General features: G+C 41.8%; 1 protein-coding gene across 1 annotated transcript in view; it reads right to left on the reverse strand.

Annotated features, from left to right (window-relative positions):
- RFX3 (regulatory factor X3) overlaps positions 1-26,582 on the reverse strand; it is a 1,639,608-nt gene that overhangs the window by 174,876 nt on the left and 1,438,150 nt on the right. The window contains exon 13 of the mRNA XM_044061098.1: positions 6,797-6,894. Coding sequence (XP_043917033.1) covers positions 6,797-6,894 — 98 coding nt within the window. The remainder of the gene's footprint in view (positions 1-6,796; positions 6,895-26,582) is intronic.

Consider the following 26,582-nt stretch of genomic DNA (forward strand, 5'->3'; position numbering starts at 1 on the left):
GGACTGGCACTTTCAAAAAGAGGAGGAAACTATCAGTATAAACATCTGTGCGTGAAGTTGCAAAAATGTATTCAGGACTAGCGAAGCTGTTAGTACGTTCCAATACCCATTAAAGTTTTCGGAGGGTGAGGCAGCAGCAGCATTTTCTTCTGCGGAGTTATACACATTCAGACAATATAACAGCAGTATTTACAATTAATGTTGCTTAGCTACACCTCAGCAAGGAAAATATATTCCAGCAAGATAATGCTTGCTGAAGAAACTAACATTACCACATAAATTTCATTTCACTAACACAAACAAGTCAAGAGTGCAAAAATGAACTGGCTGGGTGCTCAAACAACATCTATGTATAAATGTATGCACGTAATTATAAAAGAGATGAAAACAATAATACAGTGAAAACCATCAAGTTACTGAACTGGAAAATAATTTTTGAAGAGATTTCTGTTACATTCCTAACAAGATTCAATAGAAAACTTTGCATTTTTAAGCTAACTATAAGGTCACTTAATATGAAAACGAATACCTTATGAAATAAGAAACTGAACACTTTCATAAAGTTCTTCTACCTGTTTCTGATAGAGCTGAAAACTGAACTACAAAGCTGTCCCATGCAAATGCAGCCTGCAGTTTTGCTGCTTTTAAAATGCAGTTACCATCTGAATACTGAAAAAAACAATAAAAACATAAACTGGACATGAAGAATATGACTCAGTCCCAGACTCAAAAGATGATAAGGCACCTTCAATTGTTAAGTTTTCACAGCAGCTTTCATCTTTTTGCAACATGACTAAATCTCTTATACAGTTTTTGTGATGCATCTCTGATTTATTTCAGGATATACTTTGGCATTCCATGTCCAGTAGACTCTTGAATAGTTTTAACTGTAGAGAGATATGCTATTTTTTATGTTATTGTCCTCATTAAAACAGACCTTCTGCTTTTAAACATCCATCTATATAGACAGTTCCCAGAGGACAGATTTTATTGCAAACTGGGGTTACGATACATCCACTGATTGCACTTAAATACAGCAGCTATCATTTAAGAGTTACTGGGGATTTTTTCCAAGACATCTTGAACAGGAAGAGCAACCATTTTCAGATTACCCTAAGAAACAACTTGAGCAGTTTCACAGTTACAGCATTTGACATTATTTCATTCATTTCTTTTCATACCAATAATGGATTTCTTCTCCAAAGGTACAGCAACTTTGCAAACACACCAGAAGTAGAATGAGGATCAAAACGCGACATGTCTACAGTGCCCAACAACATTTTAATCTTGACGTGATTATAACCAACCGTTTCCACGTCTTCTCTAATTTTAAAACATTGTTTATAAGAGGATATACATTTTCTAAACTAACTATATACAGCAAGTTAAGTTCACGCTACACTCTGATGAGTGCACCTATATCAAGCAGTTCTTTGTCATGTTGTTTTGATAATGGCCGAACAAAACTGCTTACAATTTAATGGTGTGACACAGCAGTGCAATGCAATGCAGTCCTTTTTTTCACTTTTCTCCACAGCTGCTTGACAGAGGAGTTATTGAAAAAAATGCTTTCTGTTCTTACTGCAGTTTCAAGTTACAACAGATTCATGATTTAGAAAAACTGATGAAGCATAACTCTTAGTACAGTAATACTCTGTACCACAGGTATACCACAAGGTGCACAAATTTAGTCATCAGAAGACTAAACTATAGAAACCACCTTACTATCTTCTCAGTGTAACCTTATGTAGTTCTTTTATTGTGTGCTTCTGTTCACTTTCTTAAGCCGCAATGGTTTGGTCACAAAATAAAAAATTCTTGACTTGATGCTTCAGACACAACATATCTTCATTAAAGATTTTTATGATAAATTTAAGGAGGAGAAAAATGGGTCCACAGAGCCACAGGAAGAAACCTAGATTCCAGATGTAACCTCAGTCTGCTTTAGTGACCCATTCCTTCCCACAGGGTAAGACCCCCTCCCCAGAGACACCCAATAAGCATGCCAGGAGTGATGCCATCATCTGCTTCGGTAAAAATCAGGGTTTTCTATTTATTGACCCTACTTCTTCCAAAAATCACAGGACCAGAGTGTCCCCAAGGGATGATATATAATTGGCATCTTTACAGGCAAGTCTGCTGCTTTGAGAGACATTGCCGCAATTAAAACTGCTTCCACTGAAAAGCAAGCACCTCAGACCAGGGATTCCACCCAGTTTTCACTCAGGATATGTGCTTTTCATACCTTCTTGACAGTCAGGGGAAACAGGCTTCACCTCATAATTTCTTTTTCTCCATGACCAACTTCTCCAGTGCCTGAGGCACTAGCCAAACCAGGTTGCCTGGGACATGGTTAGTGCTTTATCCCTCAACATTAATACAGTGGGATAAAGCCCTCTACATCAATTGAGTTGTTATGAGAAAAATGGCCATGCATATATTATTTATGTTATTATTTTTATTTAACGTGTTTAACAAGAAATATAACTGGACAAAAGAGTCCATTTTCAGAGGAGGCCCAAGGAGAAAAGGTCCCGACAAGTACATTTAATATAACAAATCAGAAATGCCAAGTAAACATCAAAAATATTTGGCATTGCTTAGTAGTAATTCACTTTGTGTATGGTGTGCAGGGTCCTGGGTTTGAGCCTTGCAGGGGCTGTTTAATTAATTCAAACCTACATTAGGCAGAGCTCCTTGCTAACACTCTTCAAGAGAAACCTTGACGAGTGGATGGGAAACAGAAAGTTTACCTGGGGATCATTTCAGTGGCTCTGCTGGAGAGAGGCACAGGGAACTAATCTAAGGGGGGCGGCGAAAGCCAACACATTCTGGCTAGGCTTATAAATGCCTTTGGGCAGATAGTCCAGTACCTACCTATGAACCTAAATATAGAATCAAAAGTATAATATAACAGGTAATTTTTATATGCATATATCACAATTTATGCCTTTTCGTTTAACATATTTGTAGTTTCTAAAGTATACATTCTGGATTGTACAACATTAACCACAAATACAGAGAATATATTTTAACATTTTTCTTGGACCAATTCTGAAACAGATTTAGCAAAAATAAAAACAGCATGGAAACCTATGACCAGCTGTGTCCTATTGACTTCCCAAGTCATGATCTGTCTTGTGATTTGATCAATCAGAACGGTCATTCTCAAGTTCATCAAGAGATAAAGACACAACTTTCCATGAGGATCTCATTCTCTGTCAGCTCTATAGGGAATGTTGTGTAAGTGCTGTGCACAAGCAGCATTTAAGGCAGACACTATGTACCTGCAGTGGCTGTCTAATTTTACATGACTAGCTGATTCTGGAAAGTAGTTACAGGGATTTCTTCTTCTTAAAGTAACTGTGATGAAACAAACATTTTAAAATACCAAGCAATGAACTAAGGCACATTTGTCTTTTGGCTAAACTGAGAAAATGCACAAAAACAACCACTTTACTTTTCCATTTTGTGAAGAATGTGCTAATGTGCTAACAGGAAACAACAGCAACATTTTCATCTGTAGATTTGTGCACATTTAGACTATATATCACTCAAGTAGTTTGGGCAAAGCAGGGCAATATGTGCAGGTCTTTGATCCTTTAGGTAGTTGTACAACATGGTTATGGGACTGACTGGCATTCATGATATATAAAGTCACTTTTATAGAAAGAGGATGAAACTGGTACCAGGTTTCATCCTTCACCATACCATCATGCAAAGGGGCTTTAAATAGGAGGTGTGTTGTTTCATTATCCTTGGTGACAGATTAGTTCATCATCCTACACTTCTGTCCATTACACAAGCTCTTCCTGCCACAGAGAAATCCATTTTCATGTTCATAGGTAGGTACTAGGCTATCTGCCCAAGGGCATTTATAAGCCTAGCCAGAATGTGTTGGCATTCGCCTCCCTTTTAGATTAGTTTCCTGAGCCTCAGTCCAGCAGGGCCACTGAAGTGATCCCAGGGGCAAATTTACGATTTCCCATCCACTTGTCAAGATTTCTCTTGATGAGAGTCAGTGAGGAGCTTTGCCTAACATAGACTGGAATTCTATTCCAAAGCGAGGGAAGTCTCTGGGACAGGAATCTATCCCTCCAGCATGTCCTATTTATTGTTGTGCTGAGGTTTAAATCCCTAGAGTGTGTGGCTCTAACAGATTTGGTTTTCTTGAGGTGGAGCGTGTCCATTAATTCCGGGTTAGACATGACCTTAAACATTTATCTAGGAGCTATTCTTCCTTGATTTCTGACACACTGCCTTCATCAGAACATAAATGCCTTAAGTAGAGGTCTACACCCTGCTGCTGCTACTTTACTAAGTCCCCTTTCTGTCTTCTCTGCAAGAGAAAGATTATTTAACAAAAGTTATCCCCTGCTGTTTGGAATACAATGCCATTACAATTAGAAATCTTTCTATCATTGTCCTCTTCAGGACAGCTTTCCTTAACCATATCACATTTACCATCCTTTGTGTTTTACAAATAAAAATTAACCCTCTTCTTTTATTTCATTCCCTGTGAACCTCTTTCCTCACATTCTCAGATTCAATTTACTCTCACTCTAAATTACTATCTAATCACTAACTCTTCTCCCTATAATTACATTTCATTCTTACTTTGAGCTCTTAAAATTGACATTCAGACCGTTTCCTTGCCTGCTTTGTCTTTGAAACTCTGAAGTTTATTGTTCAGACAAAATCATATCTCCGTTCCATTACAAAATATTCTTATTTTACACTCTTACTGCAAACATTTTTAAACATTACTCAGACTTAAGTTGGAATTATAATCACTTTCACTGATTTAATGCAATGTTTACTGTTATTATGCGTCTGTCCCGGGTGATGGAGGAAATGGGTTACTCTCTCACTTACCTATGTAACTAAGTAAATAAAAGTAAATTAAGGCAACAACCAGTGCTGGGAGACTAGTGTGCTTATCTTGTTATATCACCCTGTTTTTACAGAACAGAGTGACTTTTTAAGACAAGATATGGTCACCCTGTACTTTGACCAGCATAAGAGAGCACTGGATGACAGCTACAGATGGTCAGTATGGAGATGATAGGCAGTACTAAGATCCTGTTATTCTGAACATATCAAGTCAGTCTAAAAAACAGGAATGATTTAGCTGCAATTAGCTCGACAGAGAAAAGAAAGATTAAATCTGATAGCCTGTTCATGAAGGGAACAACTGCAGCACAGGCTGTTATTCTGTAGCATCTGACACTGGTGAGCATTATTTATTTATTTATTTAAATTTGTTGACAGGGAGTGTCCGACTGGACGTAGGTCCATTTTCAGCGGAGGCCCGGGGAAAAGCTCCACAGTTAAAATAAACAGACAGTATTTACATTGGATTACATAGTGATTAACAATTTACATAGCAATTACTTATTATTATTAGCATTATTATCCTGCACCTGGTAGCCACTGATGTACAAATGATACAACTCTGTTTCTGTGATGTGTAGTCTTCTGGTTAATGTTCTCCTTCTACAGAACTATTCTGGAAAAGGGAGGATAAGAAAGTAGACAGAGAGAGAGAAATAATGACAGTACCAGCAAGGCAGTGTTTAATCTACACAGTTATCTCAACCTTTACACATCATTCAGCTAATTCTCACATCACTAATGATCCATGACTTATCTGGCATCTATGAAGTGGACATTAAATGCCAGTTTTGCAGGTACACTTTCACCACTGCAGACATGGAACATGTCTGTGTATGTTCAGAATGCTGACAGTTCATAATGCTGACTATTCTTTGTTAAAAGCTTTTGTTTTTATGCAAATTGGTGAAACGTGACATTAAGGACAAACTTCTTTATAAAGAATCTGTTTATAATACTACGGTACCTGTAGGTTTAAACTTAGAGATTAATTAATGAATGGTGCTATAACAAGCCTGTGTAAAGTTGTGTATTTGTATTACTCCTGGAAGGCTGTAAGCCGAGGCGAGTTCTTATTAAACCTGTGTTTGTACTGTGGCCAGTTGTGGATTTCGTCTTGCTGCTTTTCTTCAAGTTGTTACATAACACGTCTGTGTATGTTCACTGCTATATATGTTCATTGTAAGAAAACAGATTTCAAGACTTAGGGTAATACTACCATCTTCTTCTGTGCTTGTGTAAGAAAGTGAATCCCAGCAGGATGCAAAAACATCTATTATTCTTACAACACCAGTATGAAATACTTACTGGTAGTTGTTTTTCTTTACTGAAATAACTACAAATAATGCAGTCTAACACAATGGATACAGTTCTACAGATTTGCTCACATTAGTATTCTGAAAGCATTCAACATGCACCATTACACATCACTTGATAAGGATTATTCCCAGTGACATTTTATTTACTCTCTGTTTAGTTGACAGGTGGGCTGGTCCAAGGACCCTTTATAGTCATGACCCAAATGCAAAAGCATAACCACAATCACACTTATAATGACTGTACATGTTGCTACATTTCACAGTAAATGACAACTAGTTTCACAGAAGCTCAACACGAAGAGCAACATGTCTCACAGTCAAGTAAAATATTTTCACAAAAGTTGACATCTTACCCACAATGCAAAATATGCCATTATGGGGTGCTAATTTACATTCCTAGAATTTAAAAATCAAAATTATAATGTAAATCATTCTTAGCAGCTCAACTTTCATAGTTTCAAACACATGAACAAATCAATTTATGGTGCATCGGTTAAGTAGAACAACTACACACAAATTACTGTCTAGTAAAATGTGAGGAAAACAAAAGAAACAAAACAGTTTAGAGAAATGAAACTGTTTACCTTGGTTTGAATCATTCTCTGTGGAATATTGTTCATGGCATTGGTAAGCCAACCTTCAAGGCTTTTTGCAAAATTACGGATGGCTTGTGTCAAGGCACCTAAAATGACAACCACAAAAAGTGAAAAACAGAAGTTAAACTATAAATGCACTATGTATTACTGGTTTACCATTTTTAATATTATTAGAGCTAGTAACATATTTTACATGAATACTATCAACCTGAATAAATTGTAGTCCACAGAATTATAAACTGTAACTTACAATGTATGTTCAAGTACTGGCTACTGACATAAGATATACAAGGAAATAACTGATTATTGTCCATGTTTACTAAATTAAGTAGCTCCTATGTAACAACATGATATATAAATTAAAGATATGCTTGCAGAGACATTTGATCTTTGAGTGAAACCTCCTAATGACTGGGTTCATCCTCTCAACCAGACACAATCTAGCACATTTTTTCTCATAAATTAACTTCTCAGAGGTGCACAGCACAAGTAGAGGTTAAGTGATATACAGGTATATACCTAAATGACTTAAGGTGAACTTCAACAGCCTAAAGACTGGATGGAAGGAACACTAGAAGAGTGTACTGGAACCCTGATGTTAAATAAAACAGACAATTTTTTACCCTATCAGTTATTCTATTAGGGGATCCTCTCCTGAATGGGTTAATGACTGGATAGAATATAAAGCCACAGATCCATCAGACAGGAAGGAGACAGAAGAAAGCCCAATGATTCAAGGCCAGAGGGCTGAAAACAGACATCTGTGACACAATCACTGGAAGCAGCTAAACCTCTCTTGGAATGGCCTTTGACAATAGCATTTGCCAATGAGTTGCGAATTGCTTAACAGCAAAAGATAATGCAAACGGTAATCTACATAGTAAACATCTGCCTGGTGGATGCCAGCCCTTTAAATAGCAGAACAAAGGATATCACCTACTGTTCAGTCTTTATAAAACCATGCCCTTTAGGTAAAATATCAGATATCAGCAACACATAAACATCACACAAAGTATTTTCTCTTTCTCTGTGTACTGGTTTCTGCCAGAATGGATGGAATAATTAAGCTAACAGGTTATGCGGGCAATCTGGGCGGGTGTTTGCTTTTTCTGTTTGAGGCTTTTCATTAAAACAAAAAGTCTTGTAAAATTGGTTCCAATGTTGTTCATAAGAAATAACTGTACACATGACCAATCTGCCAAAAATTAATGGGTGCATGTATCACATAAGCTGCAAAAAGACATTTAAAAAAGCTGTCATATACAGTAGGTGGGAATAATTATGAAAGTTTCTATATTATCTTAGAATGTGAATGGTCTCACAGGTAAAGAATTATATTAAGAAATACAGAGTGCAAACAGCAATGGTGCAAGAGACACGTTTGGAAAGAACTGAGAATGTGAATTTGAAAAAGGATTTTGGGATGGATATTCAACAGAATATCAGGGACAAAGGAAATGAGGAGTACTCTTATTAATTGTAAGAGGAGCGTCAACAGTGATAGAAGGGGATAAAAAGATAATAATGGCAGACATGTAGTAGCTACTGGCAAGGGATGAGGATTATGTTGGCATGCATTTATATTCCATCTAAAATTGCTATTATGGAGCTTAAAAGAAATTAGGGGAAATGATCAGCATTCAGCAGGGATTATTACTTAAAGGTGGAGACTGGAATTTGATTTGCAACAATCAGGATGTATCCGGGGGGGCTTGTAAAGGAAAATATAACAAAAGAAGAAAGATTTCTGAAGAAATTTATGGAAATGTTTGGTATGGAAGACATAAATCCAGTAGTAGGAACTCTGAGGAAATTTTCATATTATTCCCTGAGGTACAATAAAGTACAGTTGTGTACCTACCATAAATGTAGATGTTCGAGTGTATTCACTGTTGCAGTCATTACACTTGGGTTATCCTGCTGGCAGGCTACCCGCAATCGGCCTGGATTCCAAAGTCCTGGTCCGGCATCGGTTGCTGTCGCCTCTTCCCTGACGTCAGTGCGCCAGGGGTATAAAAGATGCAGCATACACCATTTTATTCAGTTTTTCTTGCCCCAGATGTCAGGTGCCCCCAAAAGGGTAGGCTAAAAAATTCTGATCATAAAAATGCATGCACATAACCTTTATCTACAAGCAAATACACCACATAGGTTGTATAGAATAGAGAAGTACAGATAAGTCCCAGCAATGGAAGGGGGATGGTAGGAGGGTAACCTGAACTGCAACAGTGAATACACTCGAACATCTACGTTTATGGTAGGTACACAACTGTACTATGTTCATCGTGTTTCACTGTTGCAGTCATTACACTTGGGTTGAATCCCAAAGCTGAGGTTGGGTGGCTGGGCCTAAATAGAATTAGGAGTGGCTATGAGGCCCTGCAGAACTGCAGTGGCAAAGCCTGCTCTGGATTTAGAGTAAAGAGGTAAGTAGTAGTGCTTTGTAAAAGTGTGCACTGAAGTCCAGGTTGCAGCCTCCAAAATGTCCTTGGTTGGTACTCCTCTGAGGAAGGCTGCTGAAGTGGCTGCTGCCCTGGTAGAATGTGGCCTAATGCCCTTAGGCACTGATTTGCCATGTATGTTGTGAATAGCAGAAACAAATGCAGTGGGCTATCCATTTTGAAATAGTCTGCTTTGAAATAGCTTTTCCTTGCGATCCTGCAGCATATGCCACTAAGAGTTGCTCAGTCTTTCTGAAAGCTTTAGTTTTGTCCAAGTAAAAGCATAGCTGTCTGTGTATGTCCAAAGAATGCAGAAGTCTCTCCCCCTTATTCTGCGGGTTTGGATAAAAGGTAGGCAAATGTATGGTTTGGTTAAGAGCCACACTGGACACAACCTTAGGCATAAATGTTGGGTTTGTCCTTAGAGAAACCCTGTCCGGATGGAAAATAATAAAAGGTTCCACAGCCATTAGTGCCTGTAACTCTGAGACTCTTCTTGCTGAAGTTATTGCTAGGAGAAGAGCTGTTTTTTCCATGATTAGTATTTTATCTCAGTTGTACTGGCTGGCTCAAAAGGAGGCAGTGTGAGTTTTTCCAAGACAAAATTGAGGTCCCATGCAGGTACTAGAGCTCTCCTTGGAGGTCTTATGTTTTTGGCCCCTCTGAGATACTGCCTTAGCAGTGGATGAGAAAAAATAGGTGGGTCCGTATTGTAATGAGTTGAAATGGCAGAGGCATGGATCTTAATTGATGAGAAGGATAGGCCTTTGACCAGCATCTCAGTTAGGTATTGTAAAATCTGAGGAATATTTGGTACACGCGTGTCAATTCCTTGTGTCTGGTTCCAAGCACTGAATCTCTTCCATTTTTCTGCATAAGATTTTCTGGTGCTGGGCCTCCTGGCCTCCAAAATAACATCTATAACTGCTTTAGAGAGAGGTGTGTTCTGAATGGTTACATTATCCGCCATGCAGCCAGATTTAGGGTTCTCAGTTGGCTGTGCAGGATATGATTGTTTTGTTGGGTCAGCAAATGAGAAATTTGAGGTAATGTCGAGGCTGGGTCTTGAGACAAGCTCTTTAAGATTGGGTACCAGTGCTGGCGTGGCCAGTCTGGGGCAAACAGGATCATTTTTGGCTTCTCTTGTCTGACCTTTAGGAGTACCTTGGGGAGGAGAGGCAGAGGAGGGAAGGCATATACTGTAAGGGCTTTCCAGCTGAATGAAAGGGCGTCCACTTTCCATGCTTGTTTGTGATAAGTCCGAGTGCAGAATCTCTGTAGCTGGCAGATGTGAGGGGAGGCAAATAGATCTATGTCTGGGCATCCCCATTTCCCTGTTATCATGCTGAAGATTTGTGGATCTAGTTTCCACTCGTGAGGATCCATGAGGTTTCTGCTTAGTTCGTCTGCCAAAGTATTTGTCTTTCCTGGCAGGAATTGTGCTTGCAGGTGTACTTGATAAGTCAGTGCTGTGTTCCACAAAGTCATGGCTTGTCTGCAGAGGGGGTAGGAATGTGTGCTTCCTTGCTTGTTTATCTACCACATGACTGTAGTATTGTCCGTCTTTATCAGCAGTTGTCCTGGCTGAAGTAGGTCCTTGAAGGCTGTCAGGGCATTCTGTACAGCTCGCATCTCTTTTTGATTGATATGAAGATGCATCTGGCTTGTGGGCCATGTGCCCTGAATACATTTTCCTGCCATGTGTGCCCCCCCAGGCATAATCTGATGCATCTGTTGTTAGTGTCTGCCTGGCTGTGGGTAAAGTGAATGGCTGTCCCTTGTTGTGGTGACAGGCCTGTGCCCACCATCTAAACTCCTGTTGCAGGCAGGGAATGAGAGTAATTTAATGTTTCCAGGCTGTGGCAATGTTGAGTCCAAACACTTTTTAGATACCATTGTAGTTTCCTCATATGCAGTCTTGCATATGGAATTAGTAGAATGCAGGCTGCCATGTAGCCCAGAGCCTGCAGAATTTTTCTTGCAGATAACTGGGTCTTTGCTGCCATGCTTTCGAAGTAAGAAGTCAGTTGCCTTTGTTTGTCTGGCATGAGATAACCCATCTGGCCAGTTGTATTTAAGCTTGCACCCAGGAATATTATCTCTTGAGAGGGTACTAGTTTTGATTTCTTTTCATTTACTGTGTACCCTAGGCAAATTAGTAATCTTTTTACAAACGCCAGATGCTTTAGTAGAATGTCTTTGGCCTCTGCTTGAATAAGGCAGTTGTCCAAGTAGGGATATATTTGAATTCCTTTTTGTCTGCAAAATGCAATTACTGGTGCCAGGCATTTTGTGAAGACCCTGGGCGCAGTAGATAAGCCAAAGGGCAGTGCAGAGAATTGGTAGTGCATTGAGCCAGCTATGAATCTGTGGTATCATCTGCAATTTTGTCTGATTGGGACATGCAGGTATGCCTCTTTGAGGTCCAAAGTTACAAGCCAAGCCTTCTTGCCCAGCATGGGCGGAAGCTGCTGCAGAGTCAACATTTTGAATTTTGGAACATCCAGAAAAGTATTTAGAGTAGACAGGTCCAGAATTGGCCTCCAGGCTTTGTCCTTTCTTGGTACTAAGAAAAGTCTTGAGTAAAATCCTTGTCCCTGCTCTTGATGTGGCACTGGCTGAATAGCCCTCATGTCCATGAGAGATGAAACTTGTTTTTGTGCCTCTGCCCATTGATTGTGTAGCAGTTTGGCATACCTTTTGCCTTTGGAAGGGTGTGAAAGTGGAACCTGTAGCCCTGAGAGACTATATTTAAGACCCATTTGTCCTGGGTGATCATGTGCCAATTTTGTGAAAAAAGTGCTAGCTTTCCCCTTAAGGGTGCCGCCAAAAGATAAGTGCTTGGCATTGGCAGAGGGAAGTCATTGGGACTGTTTCCTATAAGGCTATGATTTGTCTTCTCCGCTTTTGGAGGTAGAAGCACCCCATTGTTTGGGCCTGTATGAGCACTGGGGCTGTCGTCTTCCTCTAGGGCGTCTGTATCTGCCTCTTTGAGGCCTGTCTGACACTGGAAAGGACCAATTCTTAGAAGGCCAGTTCCTGCTAAATCTGGGTGGCTGTACCTGTAAGAAATCCTTTACTGCCTGCATAGATTTAGCTTTATCCTCCATTTTCTTCAACACCTCTTCTGCCTTAACACCAAACAAAGTATCATGCTGTAATGGAGCATCGAATAATTTTGCCTTAACATGATCAGGCAGATTCTGTTCCTTTAACCAAGCATGCCTTCTAATGACAGAACCTGTAACTGCGGCCCTGCAAGAGGCCTCCAGTGAATCAAAACCACACTGCAAAGTATGCTTTCCCACTTGTTCAGCTGCATACAATAAATCCTGCATTTCCTTGTTCTCAGAACATTCAGAATTTGTCAACATTTTCTGTTTTAGCAGTGACATTCAGTATTGCTGATATTTACGCATATGAAACTGACAATTTAAAGCCCTTACAGCCAAGGTAGCAGAAGTGTAAACTTTTTTCCCCCATCTGTACAGTGCCCTTGAATCTCTATCTGAGGGGACAGGGTTTTTTGCAGTAGAGGCCTTGACCCCTTTGACACCCTGAGATATAGTTTCTGGGTCAGCAGCAGGGTTTTTATATAGAAATTTATGAGAATCTGGAACCCTGTAGTATCTGTCTGGCTTAATAGGTGCAGGAGGTAAAGAGTCGGGAGACAGTCTGGACTCTGAAAATACATCACCTACAATGTCTAGAACAGGAGGAATAGCAAGTGGTCTGTGCTGAGGTAGAAGAAGAAAGTCTCTGAGCCTTTTCTTAGATTCTGAATAATCTTGGCTCTCCCAGTGGAAATGCTCCCTCATGGTATGCAGGGTTTCCCCAAAGGAATAATCCTCAGGAGGAGAAGCTAAAGGAATAGATTTTTCAGCATCAGAATCCTCATAGGGAGGAATAGAATATCCCTGTTCTGAGGAGGATTCAGAGGAAATGGAAACCTGATCAGAGGAATTATATTTAGTGTCTTGCCTAGGCCTCTTATCAGGAGGGGGATGGGAACCCTTGATCAAAGTAATTAGGTCTTCGGCCATTTTGAGCATCTGTTTCTTAGGCATGGAAGTCTGTCCTGGAGAATGCTGTACATGTTTCCTTGTCTTTAAAGCTGTTTTAGTCTGTCTTGGATGCTGAAGTTGGCTTGATATAAAGCTGTGTAGGTCTGAAAACACCCTCAGAAGCCGATGCCTGCTCAGAGGCTCTGGACCCATCTGAGGGATTAGTTTCCAAAGGCCCAATACCTTGAGTATCCAGAGGCCTAGTTGTCTCTATGTGGGAGTCGGAGGCAGCCTGTGGCAGCGGGTGTCAGGGGCTGCGAAAGCTCTTCACTGAGAACCGGCGACTGGCCTAGAAGAGGCTTCATCGTTGGTTTTGGACCTCGGATGCCTGTTCTTTTCCTTTTCCTTGAGCTTTTTATGAACTCCGGTCGTCGGCTGTTCCGACGGCATTATGTAGTTAAACCTACGGCCAAAGTAATGAAATGCAAAATCGTACCGACGCTTAATAAAGCATTGGTTAAATCTAGCACAAAACCGACAACTAGCAACGTCGTGGTCAGGGCCTAGGCAAGGAATACAGTAAGAATGAAAATCCTTATGAGGTATTTGCTTCCCACAAGAAATACAATTGTTAACTTTTTCTGACATCGGTCTGGAGCAAGAAAAATGTTCCCCAACGGGGTACTTAGCTTTATTGAAGACTTCGGATCTGAAATTCAATTTTGAAAATCTCAGGAGTCAGCCGACCAGCACTTGCGAACTGCTTTTGCTTCGGGCACCGCGTGGCAAGAAAGACTGAAGAAAATGTCATCGGCTGCATCTTTTATACCCCTGGTGCACTGACGTCAGGGAAGAGGCGACAGCAACCGATGCCGGACCAGGACTTTGGAATTCAGGCCGACTGCGGGTAGCCTGCCTGCAGGATAACGCAAGTATAATGACTGCAACAGTGAAACACGATGAACATCTGGGTTAGACTAGACTAGAAATTATAGACAGAAATTATATTTCACAGGAACATGCACATTTAATTGAAAAGTCTGACACATATCCAATAACTATTTCAGGTCATGTGCCAGTAATTACTAAGATAAAAATACAGAGTAATGAAGTAAAGACACTGGCGCTTCCCCACCTAGCTGTTAAAAAAGAGGAATTCAAGGAATGGGTAGTGGAAATTATTTGAGAGTTCTTAGGGAAGATAAAAAGTACTCAAGAATTTACAGCTTATGAGTTGGATAAAAATGAAAGTGGAGCTTAAAAATTGGGTAGAAATAAAAGAAAAAGAGATATGGTTAAGAAGTGACAAAAATTATTTAGAGGGGCTGAGAAATATTAAAGTATTACAGAATAAGGGGAATCTCACAGACAAAAAGAGGTGCAACTGCAGAGTGCTTAAGAGAAAATAAGGGAGAACCTGGATAATATGCATGAGGTTAGAAAGATTATTGCTAAGCAACTGTTTTTGATTATAACTCCAGAGCACAAAAACATTTGGTACATTGACTTAGGCAAAAGAAAGCAGAAAGGGCTGTTGCCAAATGTAAGCAACCTATAACAAGAAAAATAACCAGAGATCCTTAAGAGGTGTTATAGATATTTCAAAAAATTTATGAACATTTATTTATATCAGAGAAGTGGGGAAATTAAGAAAAAGCACAAATGGAAATATTTACGGAGGACTTAAATATGCCAAGGTTAGAGGTAGATAAAGGTCAATAATTAACAGCTAAGATAGGAGAAGATGAGATAAAAATTATGATGTATGTATATTATAGATTGTATACCGGCGGATGTTTGGAAGCTAGGAGGGAAGAAGGTGATAATGATCTGAAAGGTTTTAACAGAATTTTAACAGGAGGGGTAGCACCAAAATCCTGGGAAAAAAGCTGTATTGCCTGTAATACCTAAAGACAGTACAAGCCCATTATATTCAGCTTCATATAGGGCCATTTCAAATTTTAACCATGTTTATAAAGTGCTTATATTTATAATGAGTAAAAGAATGGCAAAGATTTTGCCAAACTTGACAGATACATGTCTATGTAGTTTTGGGAAGGGAAGGCAAACATTTGACAATATTAATAGCACAATCATGATCCAGAGAGAAGCAGAATGTTACAAAATACTTCTACTGTTGGCAGGTCTTCAAACAGTGGAAACATTCCAAAGAAAATTCCACTTCATCTGCTATACTGTATTTGTGTTTCTTCCAACTTTATTACCTTATTTTGCTTTTGCCTCTTCTTAAAAGTATTCAATTGAATTTATTCTGCTGCCTTTATTACTGCTTGTTAGTAGCCTGATTAAATTGTAACTGATATTCTAAGGCCTTTGGTTTAAGCACTTGGGCTTCAAACAATTGTTTTACATTAAGAAGGTTTGTGGTCTGCACTGTTGGGGCAGGACAGGTAGCGTACATTTTTCTAAGTTGGGAACTGCTGATTGAAGGCTCAGTGTCTGTTATTCTAAAAGTGTATTAGTTCTGGGTTAAGCACTTGGACTTCAGGCCAGTTATTTTACATTAAGAAGGTTTGTGGTCTGCCCTCTTGTGGGAGGAGAGGCTAGAGTCTACCCTTCTGAGCTGGGAATTTCTGGTTAAAGGCTTATTGCACATGCTTACTTGAACTGTTTCTTTATGAAATCGGTACGCCTTGTTTGCTTAGACTAAATTCAGGCCTGCTGGATCTAGCTTTGTTTGTATAACTTGTGCACTGATCCAGGCTGTCTTTTTTGGAGAAGGTTTCTCTGTACCCTAGTGGCAGGAGTCTGCAGTTAGAACTTGTCTGATTAAACACTGCTGGAACAGGGCTCAGTTTTGAGCTTTTTAACTGATTAATTGGGTAAAGTGTTGTTTTGATTGTATCTGCTCTATTTTCTGAAAAAAAAAAAATATAGATATATATATATATATATATATATATATATATATATACATATACATACACACACACACACACACACACACACACACACACACACACACACACACACACACACAAACACACCTGTTTCCCACCTTTCTGAAATAGTATAGTCCAGTGTTCAGGTCATTGCTGAATCCAGGGCTGTGTTACAAATTTCTGTGTTGCCCATACCTTACTTGGACAGAAGGAAGTTTCATTGTTTACCTGTGAGAGAAGTGAGCTTTGAGCAGCCTATCTGTCCCTGGAGGAGTGGTTTCAGCTGAGAAGTTAGTAGTTTATTGGCCATTTTGAGCTAATTTCTCTCTCTTTCACTTTCCTGTTGTAAAAATCGCATTTGCACAGTTTTTGTGCTTGTATTCCACTCAGCAAGTACCTTCCAGGTGTTCTGCAGAGTCAACAGCAGCAGAGTAGCAAAAGAGAGACTTTGGAGGGATTAAGTATCATTTTTCTGCTTTTCCTGCTGTCTTAACTAATTCCGCCTAAAACGTCAGTTTTTTAGTGAATCTGAGGTTTAAAAAGTTTGTTATTGCTACATACTGTACTTATTTGCTGCCTGCACTTGAATTAAGTCATTTTTGTGTTTAAATAATCTGTTTAACTGCTGTAGGCTACACACTAAAGTGTGATAGCCTTTTCTGTGCATTTAAAGTGTTGTTTTGATTGTATCTGCTCTATTTTCTGAAAAAAAAATATACTTGTTTCCCACCTTTCTGAACTAGTATAGTCCAGTTTTCAGGTTATTGCTGAATCCAGGGCTGTGTTGCCCATACCTTACTTGGATAGAAGGAAGTTTCTCAGTTCACCTGTGAGAGAGGGGAGCATTGAGCAGCCTATCTGTCCCTGGAGGAGTGGTTTCAGCCCAGAAGTTAGCAGTTTATTGGTCATTTTGGGCTAATATCTATCTCTTTCACTTCCCTGCTATAAAAACCGCATTTGCGAGGTTTTGAGCACTGGGCAGAGCCGGTTAGCTAGAGTTAAACTATTCTCGGCTCCACAAACTCTACTCTTCAATTTTTCCCTCAGAACTAGACAAACCTTCAACTTTGGCACTCAAACCATTAATTTCACAGTCAAGCACTTGCTTAAAACTCATAGCAAGCACTAATTAACCCTAGCACTAGACCCCCTATACTGTCCAGAAGGACAAGGCTCTCTAATCGTCTCCACCAGCCAATCAGAAAAACAGCTTACACTACCTATTCAGGCATGTCCAAAGGGCAGTTTCTGGTGTATTGTCCAGTCCAACTGGTGAATCTGGGCATTTTGAGGCAATGTTACAACTGCCTCATGTACACAGACAACCCTCTCCTCATACCACCAAACACTAATATATGCGAGAGATGCAATTATACAGCCAAACTGGAGGCAAAGCTCTCTCAACCCAAGACTGGAACTGACAGTCAAGAGGAGAAGGGTAATACTTGCAACACACCACCAGTCTCACATAGACCTAATAAACCAACACCGGCAAATAATACACATGAATACATGAAAACATACTCGGAGACTCTAAATAAAATCTGCAAAAGCAACAGAGACCACCAAAGCAGACATCCAAGCAACCTCCACACCCCATCACCAACCATGAAACACATACTTCACATAATCAGTGTGCCACGCAATCACAGCCCTTAAGGCAAGATACCATACCCAACACACTAGTAATAGGCGACTCTATAGTCAGGCACACTGATATCCCACTAACTAGGCTGGACAAGGAGAAGGTTACAGTTAGCTGCCTGTCGGGCACCAGGATCCGCCACATAACACAAGCACTCAGGTCACTCCAGAACAAGTACAAATACGACTCTGTCATTGTCCATGTTAGTGTGAATGACCTCAGATGTACCTCCCTGGACTACATGAAAAGAGACATGGAAGAGCTCTCTGATCATGCAGCCAGGCCGGTAAGACCCTGACCCTGAGTAGCATCCTGCCCTCACCAAGAATGATGCCACAGTATAAAGAAAAAATGATCAATTTCAACAATTGGCCAAGTTTCTGGTGTCATTCAAAGGGGATCCAGTATCTGTCCACCTGGTATGACATGCTCGACAAGCCACGTTGCTTCGCAAGAGATGGCTTGCACCCGTCACCCTTTGGCTTTCAAATACTGGCCAAGGCTCTTGCCACCCCCATAGTGCCTTTTTCAGGCATGGCTCAAAAGACAAACCCACCACCATAAATAGCACAAGTAACCAAAAACTGAGGGTAATGCTACTCAACACCAGAAGTCTAAACCTCAAAATGCACACACTCGAGGCACTCCTCAGTATGGAGGAAATCAACATCTGTGCAGTAACAGAAACCTGGTTTAAGGCTCCTGAGAGCACCCCCAGCACTACTAGGCTATAACTCATACCATATCTACTGGCCACAGAACCAGGACCGAAACACAAAAGGCGGGGGTGTATCCATATTCATCAAGGATACCCACACCTCCAGGTTAGTGGCACAGCACAATGCATCAGAGATCATCCATGTGCAACTAACAACGGGCAAAACTGCAATCCAAACTGTAGCATGCTACAGATCACCCACCATGACCCAGGACCCCCATTCCACATTACTGGAGACACTGGGAAATATGAAGGTCCTACCAAACACCCTAATACTAGGTGATTTCAATTACCCAAACATAAACTGGGAGAACTACTTAAGTACGAACTCTCTTGCCCAACACATCCTAGAATTTATAAACTCTAATGCCCTGGATCAACTGGTCAACACCCCCACCAGAGAGAACAACATATTGGACCTGGTCATCACCAACATGGGTGACTGGTGTTCCACACCGGAGGTCAACCCATCGCTGGTTAGATCAGACCATAGACTAATCACTCTGGATATCCACATTCCACCCCCACCCCCAATCATGGAAACCACCGTGAAAAACTTGTCAAAAGCAAACTTCACATTACTTTAGACCGAGGTGGAAAGGTTCACAGCCCCCATGCTAAAGACAATGCTGTCCAAGCTGCTGAAACCTTTACAAAGGCACTCTATGAGCATCTGCAAGAATGTATGGATCATGCTATCCCAAGTAAAACCAAGACTCACTCCTCCAAGAAAAGGAAACCAGTCTGGTGGACCCCTGCCATAAACAAGCTATACAACAAAAGGAGGAAACTAGTACAGAAAAGAGTAAAATCCCAAGAAGGAAAGACATCCCTGATCAGTATCAGCAAGAAACTACGATCCCTCATTAAATCATCCGAGGCTAGTTTCAAAAGAAAAATTGCCAATGACTCCAAAGATAACCACAAAGCGTTCTTTAGATATGTCAAGAACCTAAGTGGAAACTCTCAGATCTGCTCTGAGTTAGTGTAGAATGGCACAAAATACACTGAACCAACTGATATTGCCAACATTCTGGCAGACAGGTTTAGTGCAAACTTCACCCCCCTCTCACCCCCTAAAGGGCCCAAAACCATACCAGAAGAATGTAGGCCCCATCAATCACCGACACACAGGTTAAAACAGCCCTATCCAAAGCCAAAAACACAGCTTCAATGGGACCGGATGGTGTCCCAGGCTGTGTCTTACAAGAGCTCCAAAATGAACTAACCCCTCACCTAAACACACTGTTCAAACTCAGCCTCAGTACAGGCTACATACCCACAGAGTGGTGCACAACAACAGTTATCCCACTCCACAAAGGTGGAGCCACAACGGACCCTGGGAACTATCACCCTATAACCCTGACTAGCCTGGTCTGCAAGGCTATGGAGCGCATCATCACGGAACTCATTAACAGAGACATTGGGAACCTCCAAACCTTGGACCCTACCCAGTTTGGCTTTGTTAAGGGCAGATCATGCCTCCTAAACCTGGTGGACTTCTTTGAGACAGTTACCAAGGCATTAGATGAGGGAAAGGAGGTCCACACAGCCTACCTAGACCTCGCAAAGGCTTTTGACACCATTTCCCATTCTAGTATCATAGATAAGCTCACCAGTTTGAACATAAACCCCTACGTCATGAGATGGGTTGCCAACTGGCTCATGATAGAACCCATATGGTGAGAGTTGCAGGCTCTACGTCCCACTCTAAACCGGTTACAAGTGGCATCCCCTAGGGCTCAGTCCTAGGACCCCTCCTGTTGGGTACATACTTCTCAGAGGTACAGGCAAGCAAAGGAGGACTATGGCTGACAAAGTTCACAGACAAAGTACAGTTTTGTACCTACCATAAATGTAGATGTTCGAGTGCTAATACAGCTGCAGTCATAACAGATGGGTTCTCCTGCCGTCAGGCGGGTCCTCGGTCGGCCGAATTCCAGTGTCTAGGTCCGGCGTCGGTTGTCGTCGTTTCTTCCCTGACGCCAGTGCGACAGGGATATAAAAGAACCAGCTGATGCCATTTTCTTCAGTTTTTCTTGCCCCAGATGTCAGGTGCCCCCAGAATGAAGGCAATACATAAATTTGTGTAATAAAGCAATGCCATATAATCAGAATACAGTAGTGCAAGCAAATACATCAAGAATAAATACCCCAATCAGGTTGCATGAGGAGATGTTAGCCACTAGGCCTGTCCCAAGAGGGGAAGGAGGGAGGGAAACCTGGACTGCAGCTGTATTAGCACTCGAACATCTACATTTATGGTAGGTACAAAACTGTACTATGTTCATCATGCATACAGCTGCAGTCATAACAGATGGGTAGAATCCCAAAGCTAGGAAAGGGGTGGTAGGCACTAGGTGGAACTAGGAGGAGCCAGAATGCCCTGCAATACTGCAGTGGCAAAGCCCGCTCTAGATTTGGAGTATAGTGGAAGGTGGTAGTGTTTGGAGAAGGTATGCACAGAACTCCAAGTGGCTGCTTCCAAAATATCTTTGGTAGGAACTCCTCTGAGAAAAGCTGCAGAGGTAGCCGTGGCCCTTGTGGAGTGAGATCTGATGCCTGTAGGTACAGTTTTGCCATGAAAAGAAAAGCAAAAGCGTATGCAGTGGGTTATCCATTTTGAGATAGTCTGTTTGGAAATTGGCTTTCCTTGAGCTCCTATAGCATAGGACACAAAGAGCTGTTCTGATTTTCTGAAAGGCTTTGTTCTGTCCAAATAATAACGCAGCTGTCTGTGGATGTCCAAGGAATGTAGTAATCTCTCCCCTTTGTTTTGAGGATTAGGATAAAAGGTAGGTAAGTGTATAGCCTGATTCAAAGCTACCCTGGATACCACTTTTGGCATAAAGGACGGGTTGGTTCATAAGGAAACTCTGTCCTGATGGAAGATGATAAAAGGCTGCACAGCCATGAGAGCTTGTAGTTCCGATACCCTACGAGTTGAGGTAATAGCCAGAAGGAAAGCTGTTTTCCAGGACAAATATTGCAAATCTGATGAGGCAGCTGGCTCAAAAGGAGGCAAGGTCAGTTTTTCCAGAATGAAATTGAGATCCCAAGCAGGTATTGGTTGTTTCGTTGGGGGTCTTAGATTCTTAGCCCCTCTGAGGAACTGTCTTAAGAGGGGGTAAGAGAATAAGGGTGGATCAGTGTTGTATTCTGCAGAAATGGCTGAGGCATGGATTTTGATGGAGGAGAATGAAAGTCCACTGCTTAGCAGCTCAGCTAGATACTGTAATATTTGAGATAAGTTCAGTTTTCCAGGATCCTGGCCCTTTTTCTCATTCCAGACACAAAACTGTTTCTATTTTGCTGAGTAAGCTTTTCTAGTAGACGGTCTTCTGGCCTCCAAAATGACATCCTGCACCTCCTTGGAGAGTAGGGTCTGTTGTGATGCTAAGGAATCTTCCATGCGGCTAGATTGAGTGTTTTTAGCTGACTGTGAAGAGTTTTGAAGCTGTGCTGAGTCAGGAGAAGAGGCATTAGAGGCAGGGTCCATGGTGGGGAATGCGTCAGGCTCCTCAGGAATGGATATCAGTGTTGTCTTGGCCAGTCTGGAGCAATGAGAATCATCTTTGGTCTGTCTGCTCTGGTTTTTAATAGAACTTTGGGCAGCAGAGGAAGAGGTGGGAAGGCATAAACTGTCATTGATGTCCAACTGAAAGAGAGAGCGCCCACTCTCCAGGCCTTTGGATGAAAAATCCTTGAGCAGAATTTTGTCAATTGGTGATTTTTGTGGGAGGCAAAGAGATCTATGTCTGGCCTTCCCCATGCTTGAATTATCTCTGTAAAAACTTGAGGATGCAACTTCCATTCGTGTGGATCTGTCATATTTCTGCTTAGGTTGTCTGCCAGCGTGTTTTCCTTGCCTGGCAAGTACTGTGCTTGTAGTTCGATTTGTAAGTCCAGGGCCATGTTCCAAAGTGACATGGCCAGTCTGCATAGGGGGTAAGAATGGGTTCCTCCCTGCTTGTTTATGTACCACATTACTGTGGTGTTGTCCATTCTTATCAATAGTTGACCTGGTTGCAGAAGGTCTTTGAAAGCTATAGTAGCATTTATTACTGCTAGCATCTCCTTTTGATTGATGTGAAGGTGCTTTTCTTTTTGGGACCATTTGCCCTGAATGCACCAATCTGTCATGTGCGCCCCCCAGGCGTAGTCCGAGCCGTCTGTTGTGATGACTTGATTTGCTTGAAGCTTGTTGAATGGGAGACCTGTGTTTGTTTGGCAAGCTTGAGCCCACCACAGAAATTCCTTTTGAAGACACAGAATTAGTGGTATTATTGTTTCCAAACTGTGGCTGTGTTGAGACCATAGGTTTTTCAGGTACCATTGAAGTTTCCTCATATGCAGCTTTGCACATGGGATTAGTAAGATGCAAGATGCCATGAATCCCAGAGCTTGCAGGATTTTCCTTGCAGTCAGCCTGGTGCAATTTGCTAGTGTTCTGAAGTATTGAGTTAGTTGCCCCTGCTTCTCTGGCGTGAGGTAGGCCATCTGGGTGTTTGTGTCCAAGTTGGCACCCAGGAAAATTATTTTCCGAGAGGGTATTAACCTTGATTTCTTTTTGTGGACTGTGTATCCCAGAGAATTCAACAACATTATTACATAAGCCAGATGTTTCAGAAGAATGTGCTTGCTGTCCGCTTGGATCAGGCAGTCATCCAAATAGGGGTATATTTGTATCCCTTGAAGTCTGCAGTAGGCAATTACTGATGCCAGGCATTTCGTGAATACTCTGGGTGCAGTAGATAAGCCAAAGAGCAATGCAGAGAATTGATAATGGGTTGAACCTGCAAGAAATCTGAGGTATCTTCTGCAATTTTGTCTGATTGGGACATGCAGGTATGCCTCCTTGAGGTCCAATGTTACCAGCCAAGACTCCTTGCCCAGGATGGGAAGAAGCTGCTGTAGAGTGAGCATCTTGAATTTTGGTACGAGTAGAAATGTGTTTAGGATGGATAAGTCCAAAATAGGTCTCCAATCTTTTCCCTTCCTTGGTACCAGGAATAGTCTGAAATAAAAACCTTGACCTTGTTCGTGCGTAGGTACCTCTTGAATAGCTTTCATGTCTAAGAGATCTGAAATTTGTCTTTGTGTCTCTTCCCTTTGATTGTGTGGCAGGTTTGGCATGCCTCTCATTTTTGGAAGGGTGTGAAAATGGAATCTGTAGCCTCTGTTTATAATGTCCAGGATCCATTTGTCTTTTGTGACACTATGCCAATTTTTTGAAAATAATGCCAGTTTTCCGCCTAAGGGTGCTGCCATTTGAGTCTTGCTTGGCATGCAAAGGGGAAAGTCACTGGGCTTGCTTTCTGAATGGTTGCGAGTTATCCTCACCACCTCTTTGTGTAGGAGCTTGCCATTGTCTGCCTCTAAACGATCCTTGGGATTGCCCTCTGCCCCTCGGGCCTGTATCTACCTCTTTGGGGTCTGTCCATGGCTGGAAAGGACCAATTTTGGAAGGCCAATTTCTACTGAAACGTGGGGTTGTACCTGTAGAAAATCTTTCACTGTTTGCATTGATTTAGCCTTTTCCTCCATTTTCCTTAAAACCTCCTCAGCATTAGCACCAAATAATACATCCTTTTGTAGAGGGGCATCTAGTAATTTAGCTTTGACATGATCTGGTAAGGTTTGTTCCTTGAGCCAGGCATGTCTACATATGACTGATCCTGTAACAGCAGCTCTACATGAGGCCTCTAGAGCATCAAAACCACATTGTAAGGTATGTTTACCCACTTGTTCTGCACTGTGCATCAAATCCTGCAACTCCTTCAAGTCTGGTTGTTCAGGTTGTGACATTTTACTTCTCAATTGTGAAAACAAAAACTGTTGGTACTTTAGCATATGGAACTGACAGTTTAATGCCCTCATGGTTAAGGTGGCCGAGGTATATACCTTTTTCCCCACCTTTCTAAGGATCTGGAATCTCTCTCAGAAGGTAATGGGTTTTTAGCAGTGGAGGCCTTAATTCCCTTGGGACCCTGTGAGATGGTTTCTGGGTCAGCAGCATGGCTTTTGTATAGAAATTGGTGCGAGTCAGGGACCCTGTAATACCTGTCAGGCTTGACTGGGGCTGGAGGTAGAGAATCTGGGTTAAGGCAGGCCTCCGAGTACACATCATCTAGTATGTCCAAGACAGGAGGTATAGCCAGAGACCTGTACTGAGGTAGCAAGAGAAATTCCCTAAGCCTTTTCTTGGAATCTGATTAATCTTGGCCTTCCCAGTGGAAGTGTTCCCTTAAGGTATGCAAAGTTTCCCCAAATGAGTAATCCTCTGGGGGGGATACAGATGGAATGGACTCCTCTGCATCGGAGTCTTCAAAAGGAGAGAAGGAATGTTCCTGTTCATCAGAGTGCTCTGATATAATGGAGCCCTGATCAGAGGAGGGGGATTCTTCCTCCACTCTGGGCCTTTTGTCCGGGGGGGGGGTTGAGAACCCCTGATAAGAGTAATTAAATCCTCAGCCATTTTAAGCATCTGTTTTTTAGTCATGGGGCCTGGAGATGGGCTCTGTGTAGCTGGCCTCTTAGAATGCATGGCTGCTTTAGACTTAGTGAAAGCCTTGATGGAAAAAGAAGAGGAAGGTCTGAAGACACCTTGAGAGGAGGTAGACCTGTCCACAGTTTGAGATTCACCTCCAAGAGTGGCTTCGGCATCTGTAGTCGGGATGTGGGCCGAGGAGCCTGCGACCTCGGGCACAGGAGACACCACCAATGAAGTGTCGTCGGTAGTCAGGGGCTGCGTAGGCGCCTCGCTGAGAACCGGACCACCTGTAGTCGGCTTTGGCTTGGTGTCGGTAGAGGCCGCGGACCTCGTGTGTCGGTCCTTATCTTTGCGCTTTTTAGACAAAACTGGAGTCGGAGTATCCGACGACATAATATAGTTAAATGTTTTGCCAAAATAATGCTGGGTGAACTCCGCCCGACGCTTAATGGTCGCTTGTTGAATGTAGCACAAAAACGACAGGCCGAGACGTCGTGGTCTGGGCCTAAACAAGGAATACAGAGGGAATGGAAATCCTTATGCGGTATTTGCTTCCCACATGAAATACAATTGTTAACTTTGTCTGACATCGGTCTGGGGCACGAAAAGTTTCCCCACCGGCGTACTTAGCTTTCAAGAAGACTTCAGTTGCAAAATTTTCGTAATTTCAGGAGCTGGCCGACCGGCACTTGCGAACTGCTTCTGCTTCGGGCACCGCGTGGCAAGAAAGACTGAAGAAAATGGCGTCGGCTGGTTCTTTTATACCCCTGTCGCACTGACGTCAGGGAAGAAGCAACGACAACCGACGCCGGACCTAGACTTTGGAATTCGGCTGACCGAGGACCCGCCTGACGGCAGGAGAACCCATCTGTTATTACTGCAGCTGTATGCACGATGAACATCTGCAAACTAGGGGCCATAATTGATTCTCTGGCTGATACAGACACCCTCCAGAAGGGTCTCACTGAGACGGATACCTGGTGTCAAAATCATGGCCTCAAACTAAATGCCAAAAAGTGCATAGTCATCCCCTTTGGAAAAATAAAGTACCCATGAACTACCATATAGGTGGTAGTCCCCTCAATACAGGAAATGTAATAAGGGATTTCGGGACCCAAGTAGATAGTAATCTCTCCTTTGGTAATCATATTGCCAAGGTGGTTAGAAATTTCTTCTATGTGGCCCACCTAATCACAAAAGGATTTGCATCTAGAACAAAAGAGGTTATTGTGCCTCTCCATTCATCACTCATTAGACCCATCATGGAATACAACGCCCTATTTGGGATGTACCTTACAAGACACCTGCAACAGCTGGAAAGACCACAAAAGTACCTCACCAAGAGGATTAATGGCCTCAAACAAATGCCCTATGCAGCCTGACTCAAGAAACTCCAGCTGTACTCGGTTGCATACCGCTTACTCAGAGGTGATCTCTGCTTGACATACAAGGCCATGTCCAACCCAGAATTGATGGACATGCTTCACCTAAAAAAAAAACAAATCCTGGAGAGCCACACGCTCTAGAGATATAAACCTCACCACAATGATAAATAGGACATGCTGGAGGG

The sequence above is a fragment of the Protopterus annectens genome, chromosome 2.part0, assembly GCF_019279795.1.
Source record: "Protopterus annectens isolate FY-2018-M chromosome 2.part0, PAN1.0, whole genome shotgun sequence".
Classification (NCBI taxonomy): Eukaryota; Metazoa; Chordata; order Ceratodontiformes; family Protopteridae; genus Protopterus; species Protopterus annectens.